The sequence below is a fragment of the Nymphalis io genome, chromosome 8 (assembly GCF_905147045.1).
Source record: "Nymphalis io chromosome 8, ilAglIoxx1.1, whole genome shotgun sequence".
Lineage (NCBI taxonomy): Eukaryota > Metazoa > Arthropoda > Insecta > Lepidoptera > Nymphalidae > Nymphalis > Nymphalis io.
In genome coordinates this window covers 1,304,151-1,332,008 of record NC_065895.1, presented here as the reverse complement: position 1 = coordinate 1,332,008, position 27,858 = coordinate 1,304,151, and the positions used below count along the sequence as shown (strand labels likewise).

Genomic DNA, 27,858 nt, shown 5'->3' with positions numbered 1-27,858 from the left:
AATTCTAGATTGAAATTTGGAAGGTTTTTTTACATAAGTTGCAAATGAACAGGTCTTAAGAACACTCCGTAAATTCTCGGTAAAACCGTTTTAGTAGCGAGGAATGAAAACTCATAAATAACTCGAAACGTGGGTATTTATGTACGAAATAATTGTTTTTTTAATCAAATCTTTGTCAAGATCTTAGATTTGCAAATAATACACATGGCTATAATTAAATCAGCTTAACCCGCACTTAACGGCGGTGCTTTATCAAAACTCAGACGTAGTCTTGTGTTTGTCCATTGTATGGATATTGGTGAAGTTCACACGATGTTTTTAAGTAGAAATATTAACGTGTTAAGCGAGATGCAAAACAGTTAATACAGAGGTTTTGAATTATGCTATTAATTGAATATGAGGGTTAGTACTAGACAATACTAGGTTTTTTTATATTATAGGTCGGCGGACGAGGATATGGGCCACCTGATGATAAGTGGTCACCAACACCCATAGACATTGACACTGTAAGAAATGCATCGCATACATCGCCAATGCGCTACCAACCTTGGGAACCAAGATGTTATGTTCCTTCTGCCTGTAATTACACTGGCTCATTCACCCTTCAAACCGAAAACAACAATACGAGTACTGCTGTTTTGTGGTAGAATATCTGATGAGTGGGTGGTACCTAGCCAGACGAGCTTGCACAAAGCCCTACCACCCGTAGAAGTATAAGTGACCACTTACCATTAAATAGGTCATTTGATCGTTTGCCCCGTAAGATATATTCCGTAGCAAAACACACGTCGGAAGCTAAAAAAGCGTTAAAAAATCAATTTATTCATTTGAACGGAGATTAATAAGTTAAATAAAGTATTGTAGTAATACCTGTATCATCTCAATTTTCCTACTACTTACAAATTAGTGCCTAATCAAATTTGTACCTTATGTTAATTAATAAATATATCATCTGGCGTATCATTCTCCGCAAGTAATAAATGTTAATATAGCATGCTTAAAAAAATTGCATAAATTGAATGAAGCTCCTTGGCAATAAAATGATATTTCTGCAAGCAGTGGTTAAAATGTAATGTTAGGTTTCACGGTAGCGGACGTCATGCTCTGAGTATCCCTAATCATAGTGAAAATATAAGTTATATTCTATTAATATTTCTGTTAACATGCCATTAGTTAATTTTCCAGAGAACAACGTTTCCATATTTTCCCTTCAGACTGTCGATATTACCAATGAATTTATAAAGCGTCCTTCAAAATTACGCCGATGTCTTTAACAGAATCTTTCTTACTGTCATAATAGAGATATTTTAAAGTGAGGTTAAAAGTGTGTTTATGCTTATGTTGTTTGTTATAGGTAGACGAGCGGATAATAGAATGACATGTAAGAAATATTAACCATTCTTTACTTCGCCAATGCGCCACTAACCTTGGGAACGAAAACGTTATGTCCCTTGTGCATGTAGTTACACTCTCTCATTAATTTTCGTTAATTTACTCTTCAAACCGGAACGCAACAATATTAAGCACTGCTGTTTAGCTGTAGAATATCTGATGAGTGGGTGGCAACCCAGGCAGGCTCGCACAAAATTCTACCAAATAGTATAATATAAGTAATTACAAGTTTTAAAGTTTGCCTTGATTTCAATCCCGTTTGTAATATTCAAATATTAATATTCACATATATAATTCACGATTGTCGATTAACTGAATCTGATCGAATGGGTTCGCGCAGCCGAAAGCCCGGATGCACTTTCGTTTCTTAAACGGGAGCAAATATCGGTGTCATGTATCACGTGATCTGAAACATTGATCTTATTTACGATAATATTTCTCCTTTTTCATTATTATTATTGTTTTCTTTTGTGTATTTAATTTGTTGTATAATTTATTGGAACTTATTCCTTTAATTCCTTGGTTGTTTTTTATTTTTTTTCACTGGTTAATAATAAGTCAAAAATAAGTGCTTGAATTGCGAATGAACTAATCAAAATAAATTAAAAATAGTAAGTTCGTTTTTTTACTTCATTTAAGTCAACATAAATACGTAAACATATACGGCCTTAATTATAAACGCTGTTTAGGGGATGATTAGATAAACAATGCTGTCTTTTTCTATCAAATGTCAAATTAATGAAGACAGAAAGAGCGAAAGCAGTGTTTCAAAAGTGCTTGTATAAGTCTACTTGAATAAAGTATCTTTAGACTTTGATTTAATAAGGTTTAGTAGTTGGTATTTGACACAGATGACAAAAATATATTTTATTAATTATTTTTAATTTATCTTAACAGCCATTTGTGTAATTCTTAATTCAATTACAGATTAAAAATTAGTTGATAGATTTTAATGAAACAATAAAGCATAGATAATCCTATCTGGATATGTTAATATTCTGAAATTTTATACGCAACTCTGATATCGCCATATTGGATATTTTGAACTCTGAGAAATGTGATAGTTCACTGGGAAAAAGTATAAAACATACTCATTTCACTTCGACATGCGTACAACACGTGAAAAATGGTTATCAGTGTGTATTTTTTTTAATTACTGTTCATTGGTATAAGAGCTACCTTAGGAGGCCGCAAGTTCGATGGCTTCAATTCTTGGTCGGGCCAATAAGATATTATTTTGTCGAAACAGGCCGGAGTTAAGTAGCTTAGTCTCATGCTTCGGTTAGCACGGTGAATCGTTGGTCCTACGTCTCTCCTTCCTTATTGGACTATCAAAGTGAGGAAATAGTGTGTGCCTGTCAATGCAAACTTAACACTATAATATTTCCTGTTTTAATTGATAATGGTCCGAAAAAATCATGTATAAAAACAATGGGTCTCTCACCCATCGAATCCTAGCATAGTGATACAAACTATTGCTTTTTAGTAGAATGAATGGTGAGCCTTGTGCGAACCCAACTACCTGTAAAAGGTTTTAATAATATTGTAAATTTCAGGACACAAATAACTCGACATACCAAAAATATTATTGTAATTATGATTTAACTTCATGATTCAACTGGGAAATGCTGCTAGCATCCGTGCTACCGTTCCACGCGGTCATGATTTGTACTGTAACTATTTACTGTAGCCGTAATGTAACTAATGCTTATAAAAACAAATAAACTTTTTTTAATTAAACTAATAAAAATAAATTAATGATTTCTATTAAAATCTTTAAATCTAAAATTATGCTAAAGTAAAGCTAAATGAAACAAAATTAGATTATAAAAATAAATCATTACAGGATTCCGACGATGGGAAAAGTTGAACAATCTCTGGCGCTGTCAATCAAAAGAATCGAACTTTTTATATAAAACGGATGTCCTGAATGTTTGTATCTGTTATAAAAACAGTCATTCCGCGCGCTAAATTTCTGTATTTCAATTATAAACGTAATTAAGGATCATTACGCACAGATTAAAGATTACTTTGTAAGAACGTCCTTAAAACATTTTATGAAAGGAATTGGAAACGATACATGTCAAGTTTGTTGCTTAGGGTTCTGTAGTCCGTAGTTTGGGGTCCATAAAGTCGCTGAAACTGCGAACGTGAGCTACTAACATAATAATATTATGTATCAATGCCTTCTAGAAACGCGCTGAATTGTTTAATATAAGCTTTATATATATTGTTTTAGTATTTTTTTCAATATCCTCAAACGTCTTCTCAAGTATAGAGACATATCATATACTTCGGTAGTTTCAACAAACCATCCCAACATTATCTATTACTGCTATCAATTTTAAATGAACTTAGTTTTGTAATTTACTTGTTTATATCTAATATTTGAATTCATATTTTTTGTAAATATAACAACGATGCCCTTTAAAAAACTTGTGCTTACATTTTAAGGCATATTTAAATAGTTATTAATAGATTTATTTGCACAGACTATAAATATAATTTCATTTTTTCAAATTAAATGTAATATAGCGGACGGGCTGATCTCTCTAATAATAAATGTTAATTATTAATTCATACACCACCAATACCTTACACTACACTGGCTTACTTAACCTTTAATCCGGAACGCATAAAAATGTTTACTGTTTTTCGGTTAACAGATAATTATTTTTACTAATTCTAAATAATATCTTATAGTTTCCTTGTTTTCTTTTAATAAACATATAACCAAACAGATGCCTCTGTATGTATGTAATATTCGCGTACTATCAATATTAATTTTTATTGTACCGCCAAAGCACATGTTGTCATTATTCCTACTATTAGCAACCGTTCGCACAAGAGTTTAAATAAACGTTACGTTTAAAAATAAAAAAAGCGCTCGAAGTTTTTATAGCTTTATTCTTCGATAAGCAATACTCTTGATCGAAGGCTTTATTATGCTCTTCACGCGAGCGCTTAAATCATCTTTAGATACGGTAAGAATTCAGCTAAAATTGCGGCAGTAGGTATTCCTTTTGTGAGAATTCCAAAAGACACAGGAAAAGTAGGTTTCTGACTTAAATATTGGGCGCAGATGTTTAAAAAAGAGCGTTGTCGGTGGAACGATACAAAACCCCAGCGTAAACAGAGCTCACCTGTGTACGTCTTCGCGATCACTCCTTATATGTACTTATAATACTTTTTACTGGTGGTAGAGCTTTGTGCAAGCTCGTCTGGGTAGGTACCACCCACTCATCAGATGTTCTACCGCAAAACAGCAGTACTTGGTATTGTTGTGTTCCGGTTTGAAGGATGTCAATCATCAGTGTAATTACAGGCACAAGGGACATAACATCTTAGTTCCCAAGGTTGGTGGCGCATTGGTGATATAAGCGATGGTTAACATTTCTTACAACGCCATTGTCTATGGGCGTTGGTGATCCCTTACCATCAGGTGGCTCATATGCTCGTCCGCCTTCCAAATCTATAAAAAAAAATATCAATTTGTAAGTAATAGTTTAATTTAAAAAAATATTTTAAATATAAAATTATTGTGCTTTAGTAGTTAAAATTTGCTTGTTAAGTGGAATGTGTGTAAGTTAAGGCTTTGTAATGTATAACATAAAAATACATATAATTTTGTTGTTGCTTCTATTATAAATAAAAAATAAGGTATGTTTAAAGCGTTAAAAATAACGCGCGGTAAAACATCAATAAAGCTTTATGAGCTTTATAATGAGAACATTGCAAGCATACCAAGGACGAAAGGTAGAATCACTGTTAAATACTGAATAATGAATAAATATGTGCAAAATTACACACAAAAATACACATTTTACGACATATAATACGTTACGAAAGTACGAATAAAGTAAATCTAGTTTTGTCCAAATACATTATTAATTATTATTTACAATAGCAATTTTAAAGTGATTTATAATTTATAACGCGGGAAATATACGCTCACGGTTCAAACGCCATTGTTTGAATTTTACGAGCGCGAAAGGAATGCAAACAGGAATCGAACTCGCTTCGATAACACCTCAGGACAATCACCCGTTACACTGCGTTCCTTGTTCTTTATCTAATGATGTTTTATTGTTTTAAGTCCAGATGTGCGAGATAGTCACGTGAGCTACACGAAGATTGAACCAGGATAGAGTTAACTGCATAACATAACACGCTACTGGTACTGAATGTAATTTTAAGAGAATATTGTTACTTGTTTACCTTATATTGTCATTGTAAAAGACATCATGATTTTTTTTAATTGAATTATAATTTCAATCTTTGCTTAAAACGAATAATTGGAATTAAAAAAATATAATTTATAACCTGTCACATCAACGTTCATATTTGAATTATACATGTAAAGTATTTAAATTATTAGGTAGTTTAATTATTTTTGGTTTTCGTAAATCGCAAATAGCCATGTCAACTTTAAAAGAGGCCCAAAGTTATTTTGAAATCACAGACATACTTCAATTGTATTTGTTTATTTATGTTAAATTTGAATCGTGATTTAACGGGCATCTTGTGTTTAATTGAATGATTACATAAAGAGCTACCGAGAGCACCCGAGAAGAACCGAAAAGACACGATTTCTTTTTTGTTTTTAATTTTTTTCTATATAAAAGTTATCAAAGTGTGATATTAACTAATTATTTATATAAAAGTATATTGACGGTTGAAAAATCTAAATCTTATTTCGTTTTAATTCCTTAATTCCGTAACAGCCTGTGAATGTCCCACTGCTGGGCTAAAGGCCTCCTCTCCTCTTTTTGAGGAGAAGGTTTGGAGCTTATTCCACCACACTGCTCCAATGCGGGTTGGTGGAATACACATGTGGCAGAATTTCAGTGAAATTCGACACATGCAGGTTTCCTCACGATGTTTTCCTTCACCGTAAAGCACGAGATGAATTATAATCACAAATTAAGCACATGAAATTTCAGTGGTGCTCGCCCGAGTTTGAACCCACGATCATCGGTTGAGATTCACGCGTTCTTACCACTGGGCCATCTCGGCTATGTCTCATGTATTAACATAATATAACACAAATATCATTAGCATTTAAAAAAAGTCCTAATTGTCACTTAATTATATCGCCAATATTCCAATCTATATATATCTACACTAATGTAATATATAATGCACAGATGTGCAACTTTGTCTGTTTGTTACGCTTTCACGGCGAAACCACTGAAACGATTTTGATAACATTATAAAGCAATCTAAATCTAATCTAAAAAAAAACGATTATATACTTCAAAAAAACCTTGTACATCGCTTATGCAAATTATAATCTTTATAAGCTTTAATGAGAACAAAATAAGGATATTAATTTTATTACTTGATATCAATAGAAATAATAACAATAATCTGATTGCAGGTAATCATAATCGCTATAAAATTACGATATAATCTAACTAGCTACTACCCGCTTGTTATCACATAAACTATATATTTATTAAAAATATTTTAAATCTTTACAAATCCCTCATCCAGTAACTAGCTCTTGTAAGGTCTTGAGGTTCAAATCCCAAGGCCGACAAAAACAAGTTGTTGGGTTTTTATTCTCAATCAATTCTCTGTCGCAGGCCGCAGCCGGGGCTTAGGAAGTTGGTAGTATTTCCTTCCATGGAAATCACGTCGAGTTGGTCTTATACCGGATCTATCTCGTGTTTACCGTTCTATCGGCTTGAGACTGAGTGAATGTGTTTGCGTACATACTCGTGCACTGTTATTTATCCTGCGTTGTTGGTCACCTTTAAATTACCCTTCGTTTCTTTGTTATTGAATAACTCACACAATCTCGAAAACTGAATGGTTATGTAATAGGACGTTATTTCTCTTTCATGTGAGTTAAATTTAATATTACGTAAATAAATAATGTGTATTACTGTACAGTACAGTTCCAGTAACAGCCTGTTAATGTCCCACTGCTGGGCTAAGGCCTCCTCTCCCTTTTTGAGGAGAAGGTTTTAGAGCTTATTCCACCACGCTGCTCCAATGCAGATTAGTAGAATACAAATGTGACATAGTTCAATGAAATTAAACACATCCAGGTTCCTCACGATGTTTTCCTTCACCGTCAAGCACGAGATGAATTATAATCACAAATTAAGCACATGAAAATTCAGTGGTGTTCATCATCGGTTAAGGTTCACGCGTTCTAAAAAATTTAAAAAAAAGACACTTCTGCCTTGCCCAATCTCCCTGGTGTGATTTATTAAATATTTAAAAAAAAATACGATTTCCTTAAAATGTTCCCCGCTAGAACTGGACGTGCAGAATGCAGTAGCTACGGTTAATCAATTAACTATAAATAAACGGGACGGGTCGGACCAGTCGAGACGCAAACGTGACAGGCATCTGTCGACAGTTCTCATAGACTAAACCCGTATTAAGGCATTCTTCACGTGCTTGACTTTTAAAATCCATATTCCATTTAACTTGTCATCATTATAATAGGATTAAATGTGTATATAAACAATGAAAGAAGATTAAAAATTGTTGAAGTTATGTGAACGCCCAATGCTGGACGGCTTACTAGGTGATAGGACTTTGTACAAGCTGGGTAGCTATCATCCACTCATCAGATATTCTACCGCTAAACAGAATTTGTTATTATTGTTGCGTTCCGCTTTGAAGGATGAATAAGCCAGTGTTAATACAGGAACAAAGGACGTAACATCTTTTCCAAGGTTGGTGGGACATTGGCGATGTATTTTGACATTGACATTGTAAGAAATATTAACCACCCGTTAATATATGTCTATGGGCGGTCGCTTGGCTGAGGTCGGAGTGTCGCTCACGATGGATCGAATCAGGATGCTGGGCTTGAGGGTCTCTGTAACAAAAACGGAGGCCCTCCTATTCCACGGTCCACGTCGAGATCCCCCTCGAGGAGCGTCTATCACCGTCCAGGGAACGGTGATTAAGGTGCAGGCCCAGATGAGGTATCTGGGCCTGATTCTGGATGGAAGATGGAGCTTCGGGCAGCATTTTGTCCAACTCAGCCCGAAGCTTATCAACGCCGCTGCCGCCTTGGGCCGCCTTCTACCCAACGTAGGAGGCCCGGAAACACCTTGCCGGCGATTATACGCTGGTGTGGTGCGCTCCATGGCGCTGTACGGTGCACCCATCTGGGTGGAAGCTCTCACTGCTCGTAACAAGGCTCTTCTTCGGAGACCACAGAGAGTCATAGAGTCATGGATGGCAGCGACACTTCTCGCGAGCGATCCGCCTTGGGAACTCCAGGCAGAGGTGCTTGCGGAAGTGTACCGGTTCCGGGTGGAAGCGAGGTCGAGTGGCGACCGTCCAGGATTGGCGGAGGTGGAGCGAGTCAGGGCTCTAGCCCAGCGAGCCTTGATTTGGCGGCAGGCCTGGACGACAGTGGAGGCGGTCCGTCCCTACTTGAGTCGCTGGGTGGAACGGAGTCACGGCACACTCACATTCAGGCTGACGCAGGTACTTACCGGGCACGGTTGCTTCGGTAGGTATCTGCACCGGATAGCGAGGCGGGAGGTCACTCCCTCCTGCCACGAGTGCGGCGCGCCTTCGGACACGGCGCGTCACACCCTGATTGACTGTGCTGCATGGGGGCCTCAGCGCCATTACCTGGCGGCCATTGTAGGCGGAGACCTCTCGCTGCTGAGCGTGATAAACGCATGATCGGTAGCGAGAGGGGCTGGAAGGAGATGGTCTCTTTCTGCGAAAACGTCATGTCGCAGAAGGAGGCCGCGGAGCGGGAGCGTGAGAACAGTGCTTCCGCTGACCCGCTTCGCCGAAGAAGACCGGGGAGAAGACGTCGGCGCTATGCAAACCTTCTCCTCCCGCCGTAAACGTCGCCGGGGCTAGGGGGTGTCTGTAACCCGAGAACCCCTTAGAATTTGGAGGCCTGCAGAGGCGGACCTACCGTCGAGACGTCACGGTAGTATGCGCAAGCGATCCCATGGCGTCCCCCGAAAAGACGGTGTGGGTATCGCTGGTTTTTTGGTGGGTATTCCGGCGCCTTCAGCGGTGGCGAGCCCCTCATCCCCCCACTTTAAGTGGGGGAAACGCGTAAATGCGTTTTTCCAGCGGAAAATAAAATAAAAAAAAAATGTCTATGGGCGGTGGTGACCACTTACGATCAGGTGACCCATTTGCACGTCCGCCTATGTATTCTATAAAAAAATCTAGCATTGGCTTCCTCTCTTTAGGGCTTGGAGTTACAGCACGTTAGTCCAGTGCGCGTTGTTGGATACTAGCGATTTTGAAAAGTACAATATCGAAAATTAAAATATCTTAACTCGTTTTAATTTGTTTGACTATTAATTAAATTAGAAACAGAAAGTTCGTCCTGCGCCTGAAATTTCCGGTTGTATCTGGTTTGCCTTCCCATCAGATTATGAGAGTAAAATAATTAATTTGTCTCGGACATCATTATCGTCGTCATTATAACATATTAAATAATTTATGATATATTAAATACTTTCAATTAAATAGATTTTCAGGTCATGCATATTCAAACATAAATAAGTTCAAGTAACAGGGATGTAGCTTAATAAAGGCATTTATACACTTGTATGTGAAAATAGCGCCTTCTTTTTACTAACGGAATATTAGCGTATCTATATTATACAAAAAAAAAATTTTTTATAAATATGCGGCCTTAATTATAAAGTTTCCGTAAACATTAGTTAAACACTGATTTCTAGCCAGGAGACCCTTAGTACAGGGCAACATAGTTTGGGCTCCTGTCTCCCACATATATATTTTTAAAAAAAATTTAAACTTTATTGTCTGTGGCAGAGAGTATAAAAATTTATTATTATATTCTGTCAAACTATCATTGTAGATTCGACATTCAAAATAAGAAGACGCGGCATTATTTAACTGATAACCCGTTGACAATGTTTATAAGGTCGATAATATTTATGTGAAATAATACTTACTTATTATAAAAGAAAAATTACAATTAATAATAATTATAATTAATTAAAATCTTGCCTAATTCTTTTTATGAGCGACAACACTATCCTGGAAAAAAATACTTATAATGTATATTTTTAATTTATTTGCTATTTGTTATGCTTGAAATGAAACGTTATTTGTTATAGATGAATTTATGCATTATACCAGATAAAGCATACGCTGCATTCATATTGTTCTTAGAATTATTGAGTTTCACGTTGTATGCTGATTTTGCGATACGTCGTAATTGTGATAATAGTAAAATCATTAAATTGCAAATCGTTTTGACAATCGATGTACTGGCATTGTGCAAACTCATCTGGATAGGTACCACCCACTCCTCCGATATTCTTCCGCAAAACAGCAATACTTTGTATTGCTTTGTTCCGGTTTGAGCCAGTGTAATTACAGGTATAAGGGACATAACATCTTAGATTCCAAGGTTGGTGGCGCATTGGCTATGTAAGCGATGTTTAACAGTTCTTACATTTCGCAATATTTATGTGCGTTGGCGACCACTTACCCTCAGGTGGCCGATTTGCTCGTCCGCTTACCTATACTATAAAAAAATGTAAACAGACTTAAAACTAACTTAACAATAGGATTTTTTTAAATAACTACTGTAAAAGTAACGAGGTTGAGAAGTTCTACGGTCAGCTGTACACGACAGCTCAATCACCTGTCAGTAGTCATGCTGCAGATCCCAGAGCAAGACTAACCCGACACTACACTGAAGATTTTCAGGACGTCAGTCTTTTCGAGATTAGAATGGCTCTCGGACAACTCAAAAACAACAAGGCACCTGGTGATGATGGTATTACAGCCGAGCTTCTGAAGGCGGGTGGTACACCGATCCTCAGGGCTCTTCAGAGGCTTTTTAACTCCGTCATTGCCAAAGGTCAAACGCCAAAAGCATGGCACAGAGGTGGGGTGGTACTTTTCTTTAAGAAGGGTGATAAAACCCTTCTGAAGAATTACAGGCCCATCTCACTGCTGAGTCATGTTTACAAGTTGTTTTCGAGAGTCATTACGAATCGTCTCGAGCAAAGGCTTGACGACTTCCAGCCACCCGAACAAGCCGGATTCCGGAAAGGCTTTAGCACCATAGACCACATACATACGCTGCGGCAAGTTATACAGAAGACTGAGGAGTATAACCAGCCACTTTGCTTAGCGTTTGTGGACTATGAGAAAGCCTTTGATTCGATCGAAACCTGGGCCGTGCTGAATTCTCTTCAAAGGTGCCAAATTGATTATTGGTATATCAGGGTGTTAAAGTGCTTGTACGAGAACGCCACCATGTCGATCCGACTCCAGGATCAGAACTCAAAACCTATCCAACTGCAGAGAGGTGTAAGACAGGGAGACGTGATATCTCCGAAACTGTTTACCGCTGCATTGGAAGATGTTTTCAAGCTTCTGGACTGGAACGGACTTGGCATCAATATTAACGGCGAGTACATCACTCATCTTCGATTTGCCGATGACATTGTAATTATGGCTGAGACCTTGGAAGACCTCGGCACTATGCTCGATGACCTCAGCAGGGTTTCCCAACAAGTGGGTCTAAAAATGAACATGGACAAGACGAAAATCATGTCGAACATCCATGTTGCACCCACTCAAGTCAAGGTTGGAAATTCTGCACTCGAAGTTGTAGACAACTATGTCTACCTAGGTCAGACCATCCAACTAGGTAGGTCCAACTTCGAGAAAGAGGTCAATCGTCGAATTCAACTCGGCTGGGCAGCGTTCGGGAAGCTACACGATATCTTCTCATCCCAAATACCGCAGTGTCTCAAGTCGAAAGTCTTCGACCAGTGTGTGTTGCCAGTGATGACTTATGGATCAGAGACGTGGTCGCTCACAATGGGCCTCATAAGAAGGCTCAAGGTCACTCAAAGGGCAATGGAGAGGGCTATGCTCGGAGTTTCTCTGCGAGATCGAATCAGAAATGATGAAATCCGCAGGCGAACCAAAGTAACCGACATAGCCCGAAGAATTGCTAAATTGAAGTGGCAGTGGGCGGGGCACATTGCTCGCAGAACCGACGGCCGCTGGGGCAGAAAGGTTCTCGAGTGGCGACCACGAACCGGAAGACGCAGCGTGGGCAGGCCCCCTACAAGGTGGACCGACGACTTAGAACGAGTCGCGGGAAGCCGTTGGATGCGGGCAGCGCAAGATCGGCCAACGTGGAAATCCTTGGGGGAGGCCTTTGTCCAGCAGTGGACGTCTTTCGGCTGATGATGATGATGATGAAAAGTAAAATCGAAAATGGCTATTGTTTAGTATGTGTATGTGTAGAAGTTATTCCTTTTTCTTTAACTGTTTATTTTTAATATTTATACCTTTATAACTATATTTTATAAAATATACCGATTGCCTTGTCTATGGCCTTGTCTATTTAAGTGTCTTGTGTGCTTTGGACGAAAATATTGCTAACTCAATTATATTTTTTACTTCATTATAAATATATTTTTTTTACTTTATTACAAATATTATAAATAGGAAGGTTAATGATTATAATATAGACTGAGAATATCAATAAGCTATCAATCGGAGAAGTGGCCTAGAGAAGCGAAAAGGCCAGTGGGCAGATCACCCGCCCGGTATGCAGACGATTTTCGAAAAATGGCGGGTGTTCAATGGATACAATTAGCACAGGACCGGGAGAATTGGCGCGCCTGTGAGGAGGCCTATGTCCAGCAGTGGATTAATGTGGGCTGAATATGATGATGATGATTCAATATTAGTTCTTTTGGCTGAAGTGTATTGATATTCTAATGTTAAAAAAATAACTGTCTTTAAATGTCGTACTGCTGGGACCTTCTCTATTTGAGGAGAAGATTTGGAGCTCATTCCACCACGCTGCTTCAATGCGGGATCGTGTTCATGTGGCAGAATTCCAGTGACATTATATCATAATATCATATATAAGTTTCAACGCGATATTTTCCTTAACCGGTGAGCACGAGATGAATTGTAAGCACAAATTAAGCACATGAAAATTCAGTGATGCTTGCCTAGTAATCACTGGGCCTTCTCCGTCACGTGGCTGATTTGTTCGTTAAGAAATTTATTATATTTGGGAATTAAAACAGTATAAAAAGATTTAATGTTTCAACTTGTTGTAAGATTCGAATTTTGAAGATTTAAAATAAGAACTGCCTTACATATGACATGATATAAGCTAACAGCAAGTTTAATTCCACCCAGCGGTTTCCGCAGGTTGCGTGCATGGACATATAATATCCTGTTACTGATTTATTGCGTGGATTGAGATATTTCAAGGAGTCGAGAAAGTCTACATGATGGTACATGTAAATATTAGTTTACAAATGATTTGAACCGTGTAAAAATAATTCCGCGATCAATGATTTTTAGGTCGCGGATTGCGTTTCGGTGCCGCACTAAGGATTCTGACAATGAGATTATGAGGACATACTATGAGTGCCTTAAAATTGTTAAGTACTGGCCCGTATATCCAGATCGAACAATCATAAATCAATCATAATTAATTGTCAGAATTTTATTTTTATTATTATTATTAATAGACATTTTCTTAAACAGCCGTGAGAAGTGTGTCAGAAATTCTTCTTCCGATTGTTCTTAACAGAATAAATATTGGCCCAATTATTGGACGTTTTGCGGAATGTTAATATACATTTGCAAATAATATTATGTCTCGGATTTGATTACCTCTATATTCGGAAATACGTATTTGTCAACGTTACCCAACAAAAAAGGACAGCAGGCGCCATTGTTATTAAAATATTCAATTATATATAAAGGAAACAATATGCTGTAGACGACAAGAAGGCGACAACCACGGTACCAAATAATTATTTAAGCTCATCGCTTTAAAATAGTCTTTATTGCCATTATATTAAGGGTTATCTAACTTGATTGAATGGTAGGACTTCAGTTTTAGCAATATTATTATTGTAAATCAATTCGGGAATATAGTTCATATTTGTATAGGAATAAGGACGGTGTTATACGAATAGATTGGTTGGTAAGTCATAGCATCCTGTGGTGTGCGCGTGCGCGGATGTGGTGGACGTAATAAAACCATTAATGATGGGAAGTAGCAGCCTTGTGCTTAGTCTTATATTTTGTTTCTAGGGTCACGCTCGAAACGACGAAGTACGTAATTGGTATTTTTAAATAAATATTAATTTTCAATGGAAACTAACCAACTGTACAAGATATATTACAGTGAACTACGGAGTGCTGCACAAATACAGGTACACCCTGATTTCTATAACTCATAATTCCGTGGAACGGCAATCCCAGAATTCTCAGACATCCAGAGGTTTTTCTTGCGATTCAAGTGACAGGAGTGTAAACACTGATAACTTTCAATCGGCAGCTACTCTGAGAGACAAACTTAAAAACTTTTTATTGAAAATTGAACTTAAAAACTGCAGACTTTTTTTTCTTGTGCTTTTATCTTCACATACATCTCGCCTGTGCCTTCGGTGTATTTTATCTTTAATTTCTTTTAATATTATTTTAATGTACTTGCATGTTTATCCTTTATACCAGGCAGCATCACAATCTACGTTTCGAGATTTAAAAAACGATCGAGATATTATAACCATTTGCAATATAATATTGCAGCCATATAATTTAGCCACTAGACCAAAGAGTCCGTTTAAGTGTTAGATATTTTATTAGAAACAATAATATACATCCCACAGATGTACATAAATATGGTATTTACTTTTTATTACTAAGATGGATGACTCTGTATGGTTTATGGTGTAATTTTATGTTTTGATAGTTTATTACGTTGTGTATAAAATACAGTTATCCTAAGTTTGTAGGTGTTGATCTTCTGTTACTCTATAACGTACGTAGATTTTAAAATTTTAATTTTTCTTTATTCGTGTCATTTTAGTATCACTAAATAAGTTAGTTTTAGTGTTGTTTATAATGTGTTCTTACCTACTATATCCAAGGAACATACAGTCACTGACCTTGCTTATATATCCTTCCAAACCATCATAAATAAAAAAAAACACCAGCAACATTAACAATAAATTATTAAGTTAGCGTTGAACATTATAAAAACTTTTTGCTTTAGTCTTATTACAATAATATTTAATATGCAAAATAAACTTCTTACAAGAATAATAAGATGTGATTATTATTTTAATAAATACAGATTAATTTCGTATACATATAGTAACATTATATGCTATGTTCGTTTTCCATGCGTATTTATATAAGTATAATTTTTTTTGTAAATGCAACACTAACCAAGCGTAAAAGCTTTGAAGGACTCAACGTTACTTATTATTGCAAAAAAAAAGTTATTTATAGTTATATTATTCAGGAGAACCATTATACTTAGAACTAGTTCGGTTTATATGAAAAATATTAAAATCTTGTTTTTAAGCACACATTAATCCCATAGACATACCTACACCAGAATTCCAATTGTCTTTTACATTGAATAAACCGTTCCCACCTGTTGTAACGAATGAGGAGAACTTGTATAATTAGTCCTCACAACCATTGTTTGTCACCTCACAGCTCTCGCGACCGCCGACCGACCACCACGCTTCACAATCGATCAATCCCTCTGATACGCAGAGTACGATTATTGAATCGATTTAGAATCGTATTTACGTAGCAACGATAGACAAAAAATGTTTTGTCAGTAATTATAAAATTCGTAATTCGAATTTTGAATTTTTTGTAACTGTATACGAACTTTTTTCCTTTTATTTGTGACTTCAACTGTTTCGAACTGTTTGTGCTGTTGTGAAGTGAAGGATAGTAATTCAAATATCGTACAATTTGAAATGACCCCAGTAGGACTTCTGTTCAAAGTGAACAGGTGAGTTACATGTGCTTATGTAGGCGACGCGTATGTAAATTGTTTCTTTAGTTGGGATGCGGGTCGGCTTTTTCTTTTAATTTCTATTTACGATTCCATTATGTTGAAGTTAGAAATTGTGAACGCATTCAATACTCATTTGTTATGAGTAATGAATGTACGCTGTACTTAAAAGAGACGACAAAAAAAATTAAAAATTATTTACGTTTTCCTGTTGCGTATATAAATTAAACAATATGTAATTGAAATGAAAATTATTAAGTTTCTTTTGTTAGCGAAATTAAGTACGCAATTAACATAGTATTATTATTATTTTTTCATATTTCATTTTTAATTAAAATATATTTATAATATATAAACTGTGACGTAAGGAGCATTTACTAAATAATACAATTTTATTTATTTTGTGAATTCTAAATTATTTTTGTTTTAATAAAACTAACGCCAACAAATTTTAAAAGAAATACGAACGTTTCATGTTATAAAGCTTTTTGTAATGTGACATTTAACTCTATAATAAACGGTGACATCATTTCTCAGATTTATCATTTAAAAAAAAGTCTTAATAAATTCATAAATTTCTTTGGTAATAAATAACATTATTATTTTGAATTTAGAAAAAAAACCCAAAGTTCTCAACAGGAAATGTTTTTATAAGTTCTAAGAAAATAACCATTTATCATTAAAATGTATGCAAATGATTACTCTAATAGAAAACTATTTATAAGTCAAGATATAGTCGGAAACTTGACTGGTTTATGCGGAAGATCCGATTACTTGGGAACTAACGGTCTTCATCTCGACACGGTGCGTCTGCGCAACTCACCACCGCTATACCATTTCTATGGCGCATGATTAGTTACAATAATTATAATACGAAAATTGTTATTTCAATTGTAACGCATTAGGAATTCAATAACCAGTGTATAACAGAAGTGGCTGAGTGACTTGTTGATTAGGTGGCGCAATGGTCAGTGCAGCTGCTGCCGTAATTGTCGCTGGTTCGATCTCGCTCATGACAAATATTCGTATTAGATATGTAACTTTCTGTTTATATCGTGCGTGTGTTCGAAAATCCGATAGAGGGATGTACTAGGGGGCGTTGAGCTTGATGACGTTTGAATTTGGTTATATTATTTATTACTTTTTATTAACTGGAGTGTATTCTAACATTTTTTATGTAATGAATTGGCGGACGAGTATATGAGCACCTGATGGTAAGGGGTTACCAATGCCCATAGACTGTCTGTCACTGAAAGAAATGTTAATTATTGCTTACATCGCCAATGCGCCACTAACCTTGTGAACAAAGATGTTATGTCCCTTATGGCTGTAATTACGCTGGCTCACTCATCCATCATACCGGAACACAACAATACCAAGTAGTGTTTTGCGGTAGAATATCTGATGAGTGGGTGGTACCTACCCAGAGAGGCTTGCACAAAGCTTTATTTATATAAATATTCGTTATAATTTAACTGAACGTGTTATTTGCCTCAATATCCTAGTTTATAGACTAATGTATTAAACGTCGTAAAATAAAACGAAGGACTGCTCATGCTTTTGCTCTCACACATGACTTGACCCAACTGGTTGATCAGCCCACCAGGATCCCAGACATTGATGGGCAAGCACCTTCTCTACTGGACCTTCTGCTGACTTCTCACCCGGTGGAATATCAGGTTGTGGTTCAGGCTCCTCTTGGCTCTTCGGATCACAGCCTTATTTCTACCAGAGTGCCACAGGCCAAGCTGCCGCCACTAGCGGTATGCAAACGTCGCGTTTGGCACTATAAGTCGGCGGATTGGGACGGTATGCGCGATTACTATGCGTCGGTCCCTTGGAAGGAACGTTGCTTCAGTGGGAATGACCCGACAGCTAGTGCCGCTGCTGTTGCTGGCGAGATCATGCTGGGAATGGAATACTACATTCCTAGCTCAGATCTCGTCAGTAGGAGTACGCGTAACCGTTGGTTCACTCGTGAATGTGCCGATGCTGTATCAGCTAAGCAGGCGGCATATCGCAAGTGGATCAACGGCTGCATTAGCGGGGCATCTAACATTGACTCACTGAAAGCAAACTATAATAAAAATTCCAAGTCCTGTAGAAAGGCATACACGAGAGCGGATGCACAGCGCATTGTACAGATTGGTCAGGACCTTGTTTCGCATCCTAGGGGCTCCCGTAGCTTCTGGCGTCTGACCAAGTCTGTGCAAAACAATTTCTGCCAACCTTCGCTGCCACCGCTCAGAAATCCGGACGGATCGCTAGCTCACAGTCCGCAAGAGCAAGCTGATCTCCTGGCTAAACTCTTTGCCGACAATTCCGTCATCGATGATTGTAGTGCACTGCCACCTACAATACCTGCATGTGGCCATACGATGCCTGACATTAAAATCAGGCAACGTGATGTGCGTGCGGAGCTGCAATCACTTGATGTACGGAAAGCTAGCGGTCCCGATGGAATACCAGCCATAGTGCTGAAGAAGTGCGCAGCGGAGCTGTCTCCTGTGTTAACGCGCCTGTTCCAACTTTCTCTCTCTTCGGGAAGTGTGCCGGAGGCTTGGAGAAGAGCTAATGTGCAAGCGGTTCCCAAAAAAGGGGATCGGTCTGACCCGGCAAATTATCGGCCAATAGCTATCACCTCAGTACTTTGTAAGGTGATGGAACGGATTTTAAACAACCAACTTATCCATTACCTAGAAGATCACTGTCTAATTAATGATCGTCAGTACGGTTTTCGACCAAAACGGTCCACAGGTGATCTTCTAGCGTACGTAACACACCTCTGGGGTGAAGCTATCGACAAGCATGGAGAATCGTTGGCTGTCAGCCTCGATATCTCCAAGGCTTTCGACAGGGTCTGGCACAGAAGTCTTCTCTCCAAGCTACCGGCGTATGGTCTGCCTGCTCAGCTATGCACCTGGATTGCCAGCTTCCTACACAAGCGTAGCCTTCGTGTTTTAGTAGATGGTTGCGCTTCACAATTCTATGTAGTGAATGCTGGGGTCCCCCAGGGATCTGTGCTATCTCCCACACTCTTTCTTTTGCATATCAATGATATGCTCTCCCTTGGGAACATACATTGCTATGCGGATGATAGTACAGTGCATGGTGGATACCACGGACGCGCAGTGGCTGGGCGGGCGGAAACTGAGGAGAGGCGGGAGAATCTTGTCATTGAACTCGATAGGACGTTAGATCTCATCGCCAAATGGGGCTCTGATAATCTTGTTGAGTTTAATGCCAAGAAAACACAGGTATGCGCTCTCACGGCGAAAAAGTCAACATTTTCCCCTCTTCCCTCCCTCTGTGGTACTCCGCTGGTGATGCAAAGCAAAATCGCCATGCTGGGGATTGACGTTCGCTGCGACCTTAGTCCAAGGGATTACATCGAGGCTGTTATAAAAACAGCTTCACGGAAACTCGGAGTTCTGAACAAGGTGCGGCGCTTTTTCACGCCACAACAACTGTGCCTGCTGTACAAAACACAGGTACGGTCTTGCGTGGAATATTGCTCGCACCTTTGGGATGGCTCCGCTAAGTACCTACTTGAGGCCTTGGACCGGTTGCAGCGACGTGCCGTACGCATTATTGGCGACGTAAAGGTCACAAACACCCTTGAACCTTTACAATTGCGTCGTGAGATAGCAGCACTGAGCGCTTTCTATCGACTGTATCACGGCGAGTGCTCTGAGGAATTATTCTCTCTAATTCCTGCTTCCCCCTTCCTTCTTAAGTCCACGCGGGCTGGTTCTCGATGTCACCGCCTAACTGTGACATCAATTCCATCGCGAACAAAGAAATTTGGCAACTCCTTTCTTTGTCGCACTTCCAAAAAATGGAATTCCTTACCAGCTCACGTATGCCCCTCCTCTTACAACCCGGGTTCCTTCAAACGAGGCGTGAAGAGGCATCTTGCGGGCCGGCAAGGCGAAGGCGGCTAGTGCAGAACGTTTTTCCCGTCTGTACTGGCCGTCGTCGCGTTTGGACTCTACTACCACTTACCATCAGGTGGAGTAGAGTCATTTGCCCTCCCGGCGATATAAAAAAAAAAAAAAAATATAATAAATATTAAATTTCCAACACGACAACATGTTTTTATTATCCTTATTACTTTAGTACATGAAGTCACGTCTAGCAACATGGTTCATGACATTTTTTACATAAAGCTTATTAAGCATAATATATAAAATGTAGAAATTATCATCATAATAAAGTATTGTTTTTATCATCGCGTCGTTATATAGGCGTATAAATTAATGGATCTATGGGAAAACTCAAAATGATAACTCCTACAGTTACATATGTAAGTTTACTTGGCGGTAGGGCTTTGATCAAGCTCGTCAGCCGTCAGATATTCTACCGCTAAATAACAATACTTAGTATGGTTTTATTCCGGTTAGAATGGCGACTGAGCCGAAAGCGTAAATGTTGGTGGCACATTGGCAATATTTTTTACATGCCAATGCTTATGCGTGACCACTTACCATCAGGTGGCCGATCTACTTGTACACCTTTTTCATAAAAAATATGTAATAATTCTACGTTAAATGATACCGCGTTGGCCACGTGGATCGTAGCGTAATATTACAGAGTTCTTTCTCTATAAATGAATCTCATGTAAAACGATTTTTTTAAAACGAACTGGTTGCTCTTGGACTTTTATAATATGTGATAATAATAAATACATTACGAAATATTGCTTCATTAATGTTTCACTCAAGATACAGTCATATAATCTGTATTTTATTTAGGCACAGTAACAAATAGGTCTTTCGCATAAAGACTTTGGCACTGCAAGAAGTATAAACTACTTACACCGTCAACTATAGGATCTGTCAGAATTGGCCCTTCAAACCCAAGGGTCCAGTCCTCGTCCGACTGTGTTTTAATGAGACCTAAAAAAAACTTAAAAGGCTCTAAGGTAATAAAAAGAAAAAGTAATTTCAATATTTTTAAAGTATAGCAAGCCGAGATGGCCCAGTGGTTAGAACGCGTGAATCTTATCCGATGATCGTGGGTTCAAACCCGGGCAAGCACCACTGTATTTTCATGTGCTTAATTTGTAATTATAATTCATCTCGTGCTTAACGGTGAAGGAAAACATCGTGAGGAAACCTGCATGTGTCTAATTTCATTGAAATTCTGCCACATGTGTATTCTACCAACCCGCATTGGAGCAGCGTGGTGGAAAAAGCTCCACAACCTTCTCCTCAAAAGGGAGAGGAGGCCTTAGCCCAGCAGTGGGACATTAACAGGCTGTTACTGTAGCAATAATATACATTCTAATGAAATCTACGTTTATACATACTTACTAATATTATAAATACGAATGTGAGTTTGTTTGTTACGACTTACGCTTAAACTTTCTTGCTAATCAACCGATAATCATGAAATTTTGTATACACGTTGTCCAGTACAGAAAAGGACATAGGGTACTAACCTCCCCAATATACGCGGGAGAAGCTGCGGGCGGAAACTAGTTTTAAAATAAAAATAAACCATTTCATATTACGTTATCAGATAACACTTAGTAATTAAAGGCGATTGTTGAGTGTTGAGTGTAAGCTGCTTTGTAAGTTTTGGGATTTATTTATAAGAGTGAAACTTCTTTAGCGGTATGTACAAAGTTCATACTATATACATTTGTGTAACGTTTTTGTGAAACGATTCTGACGCTAAAGATTTGACTGCCTCGTTTTTCTAGTTGCTAGATAAGGCAGATCTCGAGGTCTCGGGTTCAAATCCTAGGTTGTTCCAATAAATGTTTATTGGGTTTCTTTGTTGAAGAATATCAGTAGCAGACCGGAGTTTTAAAATTGGAAGCGTGTGCATTTTTTTGCCTCGGAAAGTACCTAAACCATATATTATTCAATATGACCAATATCACGTCAATTCAATTTCAAGTCGTTTATATGTCTTTATCCCTCCTGTGGTTAGGCTATTTTAAGCATCCTATTCAAGCCAATTCTTATTGGATATATTAAAATAAAGTAATTTTAAATGTAGAAAACGATTTCCACTTGGAATTTCCTTCACTTAACTATGTACATTCCAATTAGAGGCATCATATTGCGACGATTCGCTGCTACGTTCAATGTATGTTAATGAGATGCAACGAATTATGTATTTGAATGCAGTCAAATTGCGACACAATATCGACGTATTACGTAAAATGTTTAAGTCTACGAGGAGCCTCGATAGTCGTTGACCGTATTTTCAGTTACTGTTGGCGTAACTCACTGTTTGTTTTTGAACTAAATTGCAAATTGTTTTTCAATATTTGTTCATGTATGTAATCACATTCCATATGAAATGCCGCGCTCGCTAGTGATATTTTTGGTCCACTTTTTTATATCGCTGTGAAACATGAGTGCTGAAGATGAAAACCTTTGAAATGTTCAAGATGTCTTGGAATTGGTCTCAAAGGCTTAGGAAGAGCTAAATGTAATCGAAAGATAATGATGTCCGTCGTACAGATAAAGGTTGTATTTTTCGAGGACCTTCATACGAAATTCCAAGGTTGATCCTGGTAGGTAAGATTCCAGAGGAAGACCATATGGAAAACGAGAAAGTGGCTGGATGGTATAAAACTGTGGACACGACCTAATTACTCTGACTTGAAGATTGTACAAGATAAAGTTATTAATCACCTTAGTTAACCTTAACTTGATCACCAAACTTCAATTTAAAGACGGTATTCGATGATAATGCTTTCGATGTTTATTTTGTAAATACTTCCATAGCCAGTAGACCAGTTCCGTTAATCTAGTCTTATAAGACTGGAGCTCCCGCTGTACTATTCCAGCTTTCAAGCCCCAAGTGTTGGGCTAATTAATAAATTGAAATCTGTCCGTCTTCTCTTTCGAATAATTGCAATATAATTTCCAATAAATGGGGTATATTTATAAGACATGTTTAACAAAATTGTACATTACTTATACGTAATGTTAGGTAGCTTATAATATCCCACATACCGTTAAATTACATACATGTGTTAATGCCGTTAAACTACGGTCCTGTTATTGTACCTAAGTTTTTTTGTTGTCATTTCTCGATTCATTAAATGACGATTCAAATTGCTTGTTAATGTCTTCTTGAAAGTATATTTTGATTTTATCACTTATTAGATAGTAAAAATATGATATGTATATCTTAGTGTTTACATACTATTTTATTAACACTAACCCTAATGATTTGATAATTTTCAACTTGTATAATATGTTTATAATAAATGAAGGCAAATAATAACCATGTAAAACTGGGTCGGTTAGCTAGTATAACGTAGAAGATTTTACTCATCAAGCAAAGCAGATAAATGGGAACGGCTCCGTGGTCTGTTAGCCGCTATGCGGTTTCTCTGCTTGCATTACAACAGGTCTGGCTGGAGGAACCGATATCTTTCCTTTGTTTTGATATCGCCGTCTGTCTTACTGTGATGCAATCTATTTAAGCGTATATTAACATAGAAACTGTTGAATAATCTATATTCATTATGGATTTCCGAAAAAATATCGGAACTTTAGAGGTACAATTAAAGTGATTATAAGTACTTAAGTTAAATAGTGTTGTATTATAAATAAATAAATATTACTGAAAAACTGTTTATATTGCAAAATATAGCGAAGCTTTTATAGCATTGAATATGTGAATATAGGTTTGTTTATATTTACTCTTTCTTCAATCGTAATAGATTCTATTACGTTGCGGAGAAATAAACACCTAAGGATTACTATCTGATGTCAGTCAGATAAATTTATTTGTAGAGAAATACTCTATCTATTATTACAGTCACAGCATGTTAATGCCCACAGCTGGGCTAAGGCCTCCTCTCCCTTTTTGGTGGAGAAGGTTTGGAGCTTATTTCATCACGCTGCTCCAATGCGGGTTGGTAGAATACACATGTGGCATAATTTCAATGAAAATAGACACATGCAGGTTTCCTCACGATGTTTTCCTTCACCGTCAAGCACGAAATGAATTATAAACACTAATTAACCACATGAAAATTCAGTGGTGCTTTGTCCGGGTTTGAACCCACGGTCATCGGTTAAGATTCACGTGTTCTAACCATTAGGTGATCTTGACTGGATCTATTTTTATCCATATACAATATTAATCACTGCATTTGTGGGTTTTTAAATTATTTTTACGTTGCCCAGAATGTATATGCAAACATACAAAAGCAATGTAGATGCAATAATATGTTTAATTCAAATAAATATGCGTCAATATATATTTTTTTAGTGAAATTATTTATATTTAATTTTTTAAATTAAATATTCAGTCTGATGCAATTCTAAACGATGTTTTAAAACATATCGATTTTGTTTTTAGTTAAAATGATTTATTGATACATAACACGCACTCTTTTTTATTCTTATAATCGGTTTAATGCACTGCTTTTTTGCCATTAGCATAATAATGTGCTTATATTATTATTCAATAGTTACAAAACATGTGACGTGCTATTTGTCATATTTCTTTATTATTTCTTTTAATGGCATCGCATTACTATTGTGTATAAGGAATATAGATTGCGAATACGTAACGTGGAGTTGCGGTAAAATGAAAAATAATTCTGACATTGCACAAATTGTGCTAATATTATAGATGCGTATGTTTGTTTGTATGTATGTGAACACTAACATAGAAACTACTCCTCAAGTCATTACCTTGAACAGCATAACAGATTCCATAGAAAATTTACATGAAAGTCGAATATAATATAAAATAGAACAGTTTTTTTTTAATTTGCATAAAAATTATAAACAAGCAGGCGTGAAACCAAGTGCGTGCTTGGTGCCTTTTTTATAGTATAGGTAGACGGACGAGCATATGGGCCACTTGAAGGTAAGTGGTCACCAACGCCCATAGACATAGGCATTGTAAGAAATGTTAACTCTCTTACATCGCCAATGCGCCACCAACCTTGGGAACTAAGATGTTATGTCTCTGGTGCCTGTAAATTCACTGGTTGAGACGCCCTTCAAACCGGAACACAACAATACCAAGTTTGTGCAACTATTGTGTACAAATCTAAGTCGATAGGACCTGCTCATCAGATCTTCTACCGCCATGCCTGCTTATTCGTATTTCTTTGTCAAAAAATAATAGGTAAAAGGTTAGTTTCCAGGCCGAAACACAAAAATGCAACGTGACGACGTAAAGCAGAAATATGCGCTCTCACGACTCATTGTAAGAACTTGCGAATTGATTCGTAGGTGATGTAAATATATTAACCCGAACCATTAACCATGGTATTGAGACGTCATGTCGCATTAAGTCGCATCGCAGTAATTTGCATCGCAGCACTCTATATTACAAATTTGCATCGTGTCAATTCGCTGTGTGTACAGTACTACAGTAACAGCCTGTTAATATCCCACTGCTAGGCTAAGGCCTCCTCTCCCTTTTGAGGAGAAGGTTTGGAGCTTATTCCAACACGCTGCTCCAATGGTTGGTAGAATACAAATGTGGCAGAATTTCAATGTAATTAGACACACGGAAACCTGTTCCTCACGATGTTTTTCTTCACCGTCAAGCATGAGACGAGTTATAAACACAAATAAAGTACATGAAAATTCAGTGGTGCTTGCCGGGTTTGAACACACGACAATCGGTTAAGATTCACGCGTCCTAACCTGAAGGCCATCTCGGCTAATGTATGTTTGTTTTGAGCTGTTTATTTTGAGCCTTAATTATTGTTAGTATTTATTAAAACGACAATATTTATGAGTTCTAGTTTTAGTTAACATCTGCCTTTAAAATATAAGTATATGGGATACGATATCGATCGCTTCTATTTGTATTAAAGTGTTTAACACGTACAGTTCCTGTTGTGCGAATATCCGAATTGTATTAAAATAGAAAAATGAAAAACCACATATACCACTTTTCTTTTGTAAATACATACTTATATAGATAATTACACCCAGGACAAGCAGACATGTTCATGAACACAAATCTCTGTCCTGGGTGGGGATCGAAACCACAACCTTCGGCGTGAAAGGCAAGTATCTACTAACCACGCCAACCGGCACGTCATCATAGTTGGACTGTTATGGATTAGATAAAAAACTTTCAAGGCATTAATTAAAATTGAGCGATGCTCTCATTATCGTCACTTTATATCCATTTAATTGAAATAAATTCCTTATGTTTACAGCATTTTTTGCGCCGTAAAACGCATTCCCACATGTTGCTACGTTTGATGATTACCATCAATTACTTGGTTTGTGATGAATGGCTATACATCATAATATGCATTAAAAATATTATTGAATAAAGATAGCAAGACTAGCAACTGGCTCACCTGATGACAAATGGTTACCACTGCACGTCGACACTGACACTGTAAGAAATATTTATCATCCCTTACATAGCCAATGTGCCACTAACTTGGGATATAGGATGTAATGTCTATTGAGCCTGTGGTTACCCTGAATCACTAACATGTAGGTATATACATACTCGTATATTAGTTTGAGTATAAAAGAGTATTTTATTTTGTTTCCTATAACGAAGTGGAATGGAATATATTAACTTTAACATATCACAATTTATCATGAGATGTCCTTTCTTTTTTTTTAAATATTTTTTAAGCCTTTAATTGCTAGTTATTTTGTGTTTTATGGTCCAGATTGATTGCCACGTGATAATCCTTGGACTTTACTAAATCGACTCGTTTGTGTAAATTTAAGTATTTAGCACACCAAGACAAATAAACATGCTGATTCGTTTTTAAGATTGAATAAACTTATCGCTAAAAAGTGAAAACAGTTTGTTTTATAATTCCCTCGGGCAAAAACATACATATAATCCTGATTATGCATATATTTTGCAAAACTATCCCACGGTTTAATATTTGCGTCCATGATATAAAAAAATATTTGACGAATTTACTGTTATATATAGCAAGAACCGTTCTACCAACCTGGTATCAAGTTTTAAAACGTCTAATAGTCCATAATACGATTTAATTGAGGAAATTTTATCAATTAATATTATTAAGCTAGCTAAACATGTATGGCTTCATAAATCATCGTCGTTTATGGTCTGCCGCGTCGATTATATCGATTATTAAGCAAAACATTCGTCCGGAAACGTAGAGATCATCACGCGACAAAAACGCCCATATCTCATGCGCACGCGCATAAAAGTATACGTTGTAGATTCTCTTCACATTACATACTACTTACATATGTCAGCGGAAAAATTGACTCCTATTTATTTTGTTAAGTGTGAATTTTTTCTCTTTGATAGGTTCCGTATTTATGTATTTTTAATCATTTATGTGGTGATCATTGATTTATAATATTTTGTTAGGTTATAGAATAGAATAGAAGAGTAGAAATAGAATAGTAGTATCATTTATATTAATTTCGTCATAGTTTCTTTTAGTAGAGGATAGTATAGTATACTTACGTTCAAATAAAAAAAAAAAACAATATATTTTAAATAAGATATTATAGTTTTTTTTTAATATTTAAACTACTTTCCACCTGCGACTTCGTCCTTGTGGGTAAGAGGGGTGTAGGTGTCAGGTAGCCTATACGATTAGTCAGGGTATTATATCAATCAGATTTCTTATGAATTCGTAAATAAAAATGAAAAAAGAACCTTTCAACAACATTAGAATGATATTTGAACACATAAAACAAAAT

General features: G+C 37.0%; 1 protein-coding gene across 2 annotated transcripts in view; it reads left to right on the top strand.

Annotated features, from left to right (window-relative positions):
• Positions 1-27,858, top strand: part of LOC126770193 (TNF receptor-associated factor 4) — a 111,321-nt gene that overhangs the window by 17,388 nt on the left and 66,075 nt on the right. The window contains exon 1 of one of the 2 annotated variants that reach the window (XM_050489445.1): positions 15,895-16,189. The exons of the other annotated variant lie outside the window; for it this stretch is intronic. Coding sequence (XP_050345402.1) covers positions 16,155-16,189 — 35 coding nt within the window. The 5' untranslated portion in view covers positions 15,895-16,154. Of the gene's footprint in view, positions 1-15,894; positions 16,190-27,858 lie in introns of those variants that run through there. 2 annotated transcript variants of the gene reach the window in all.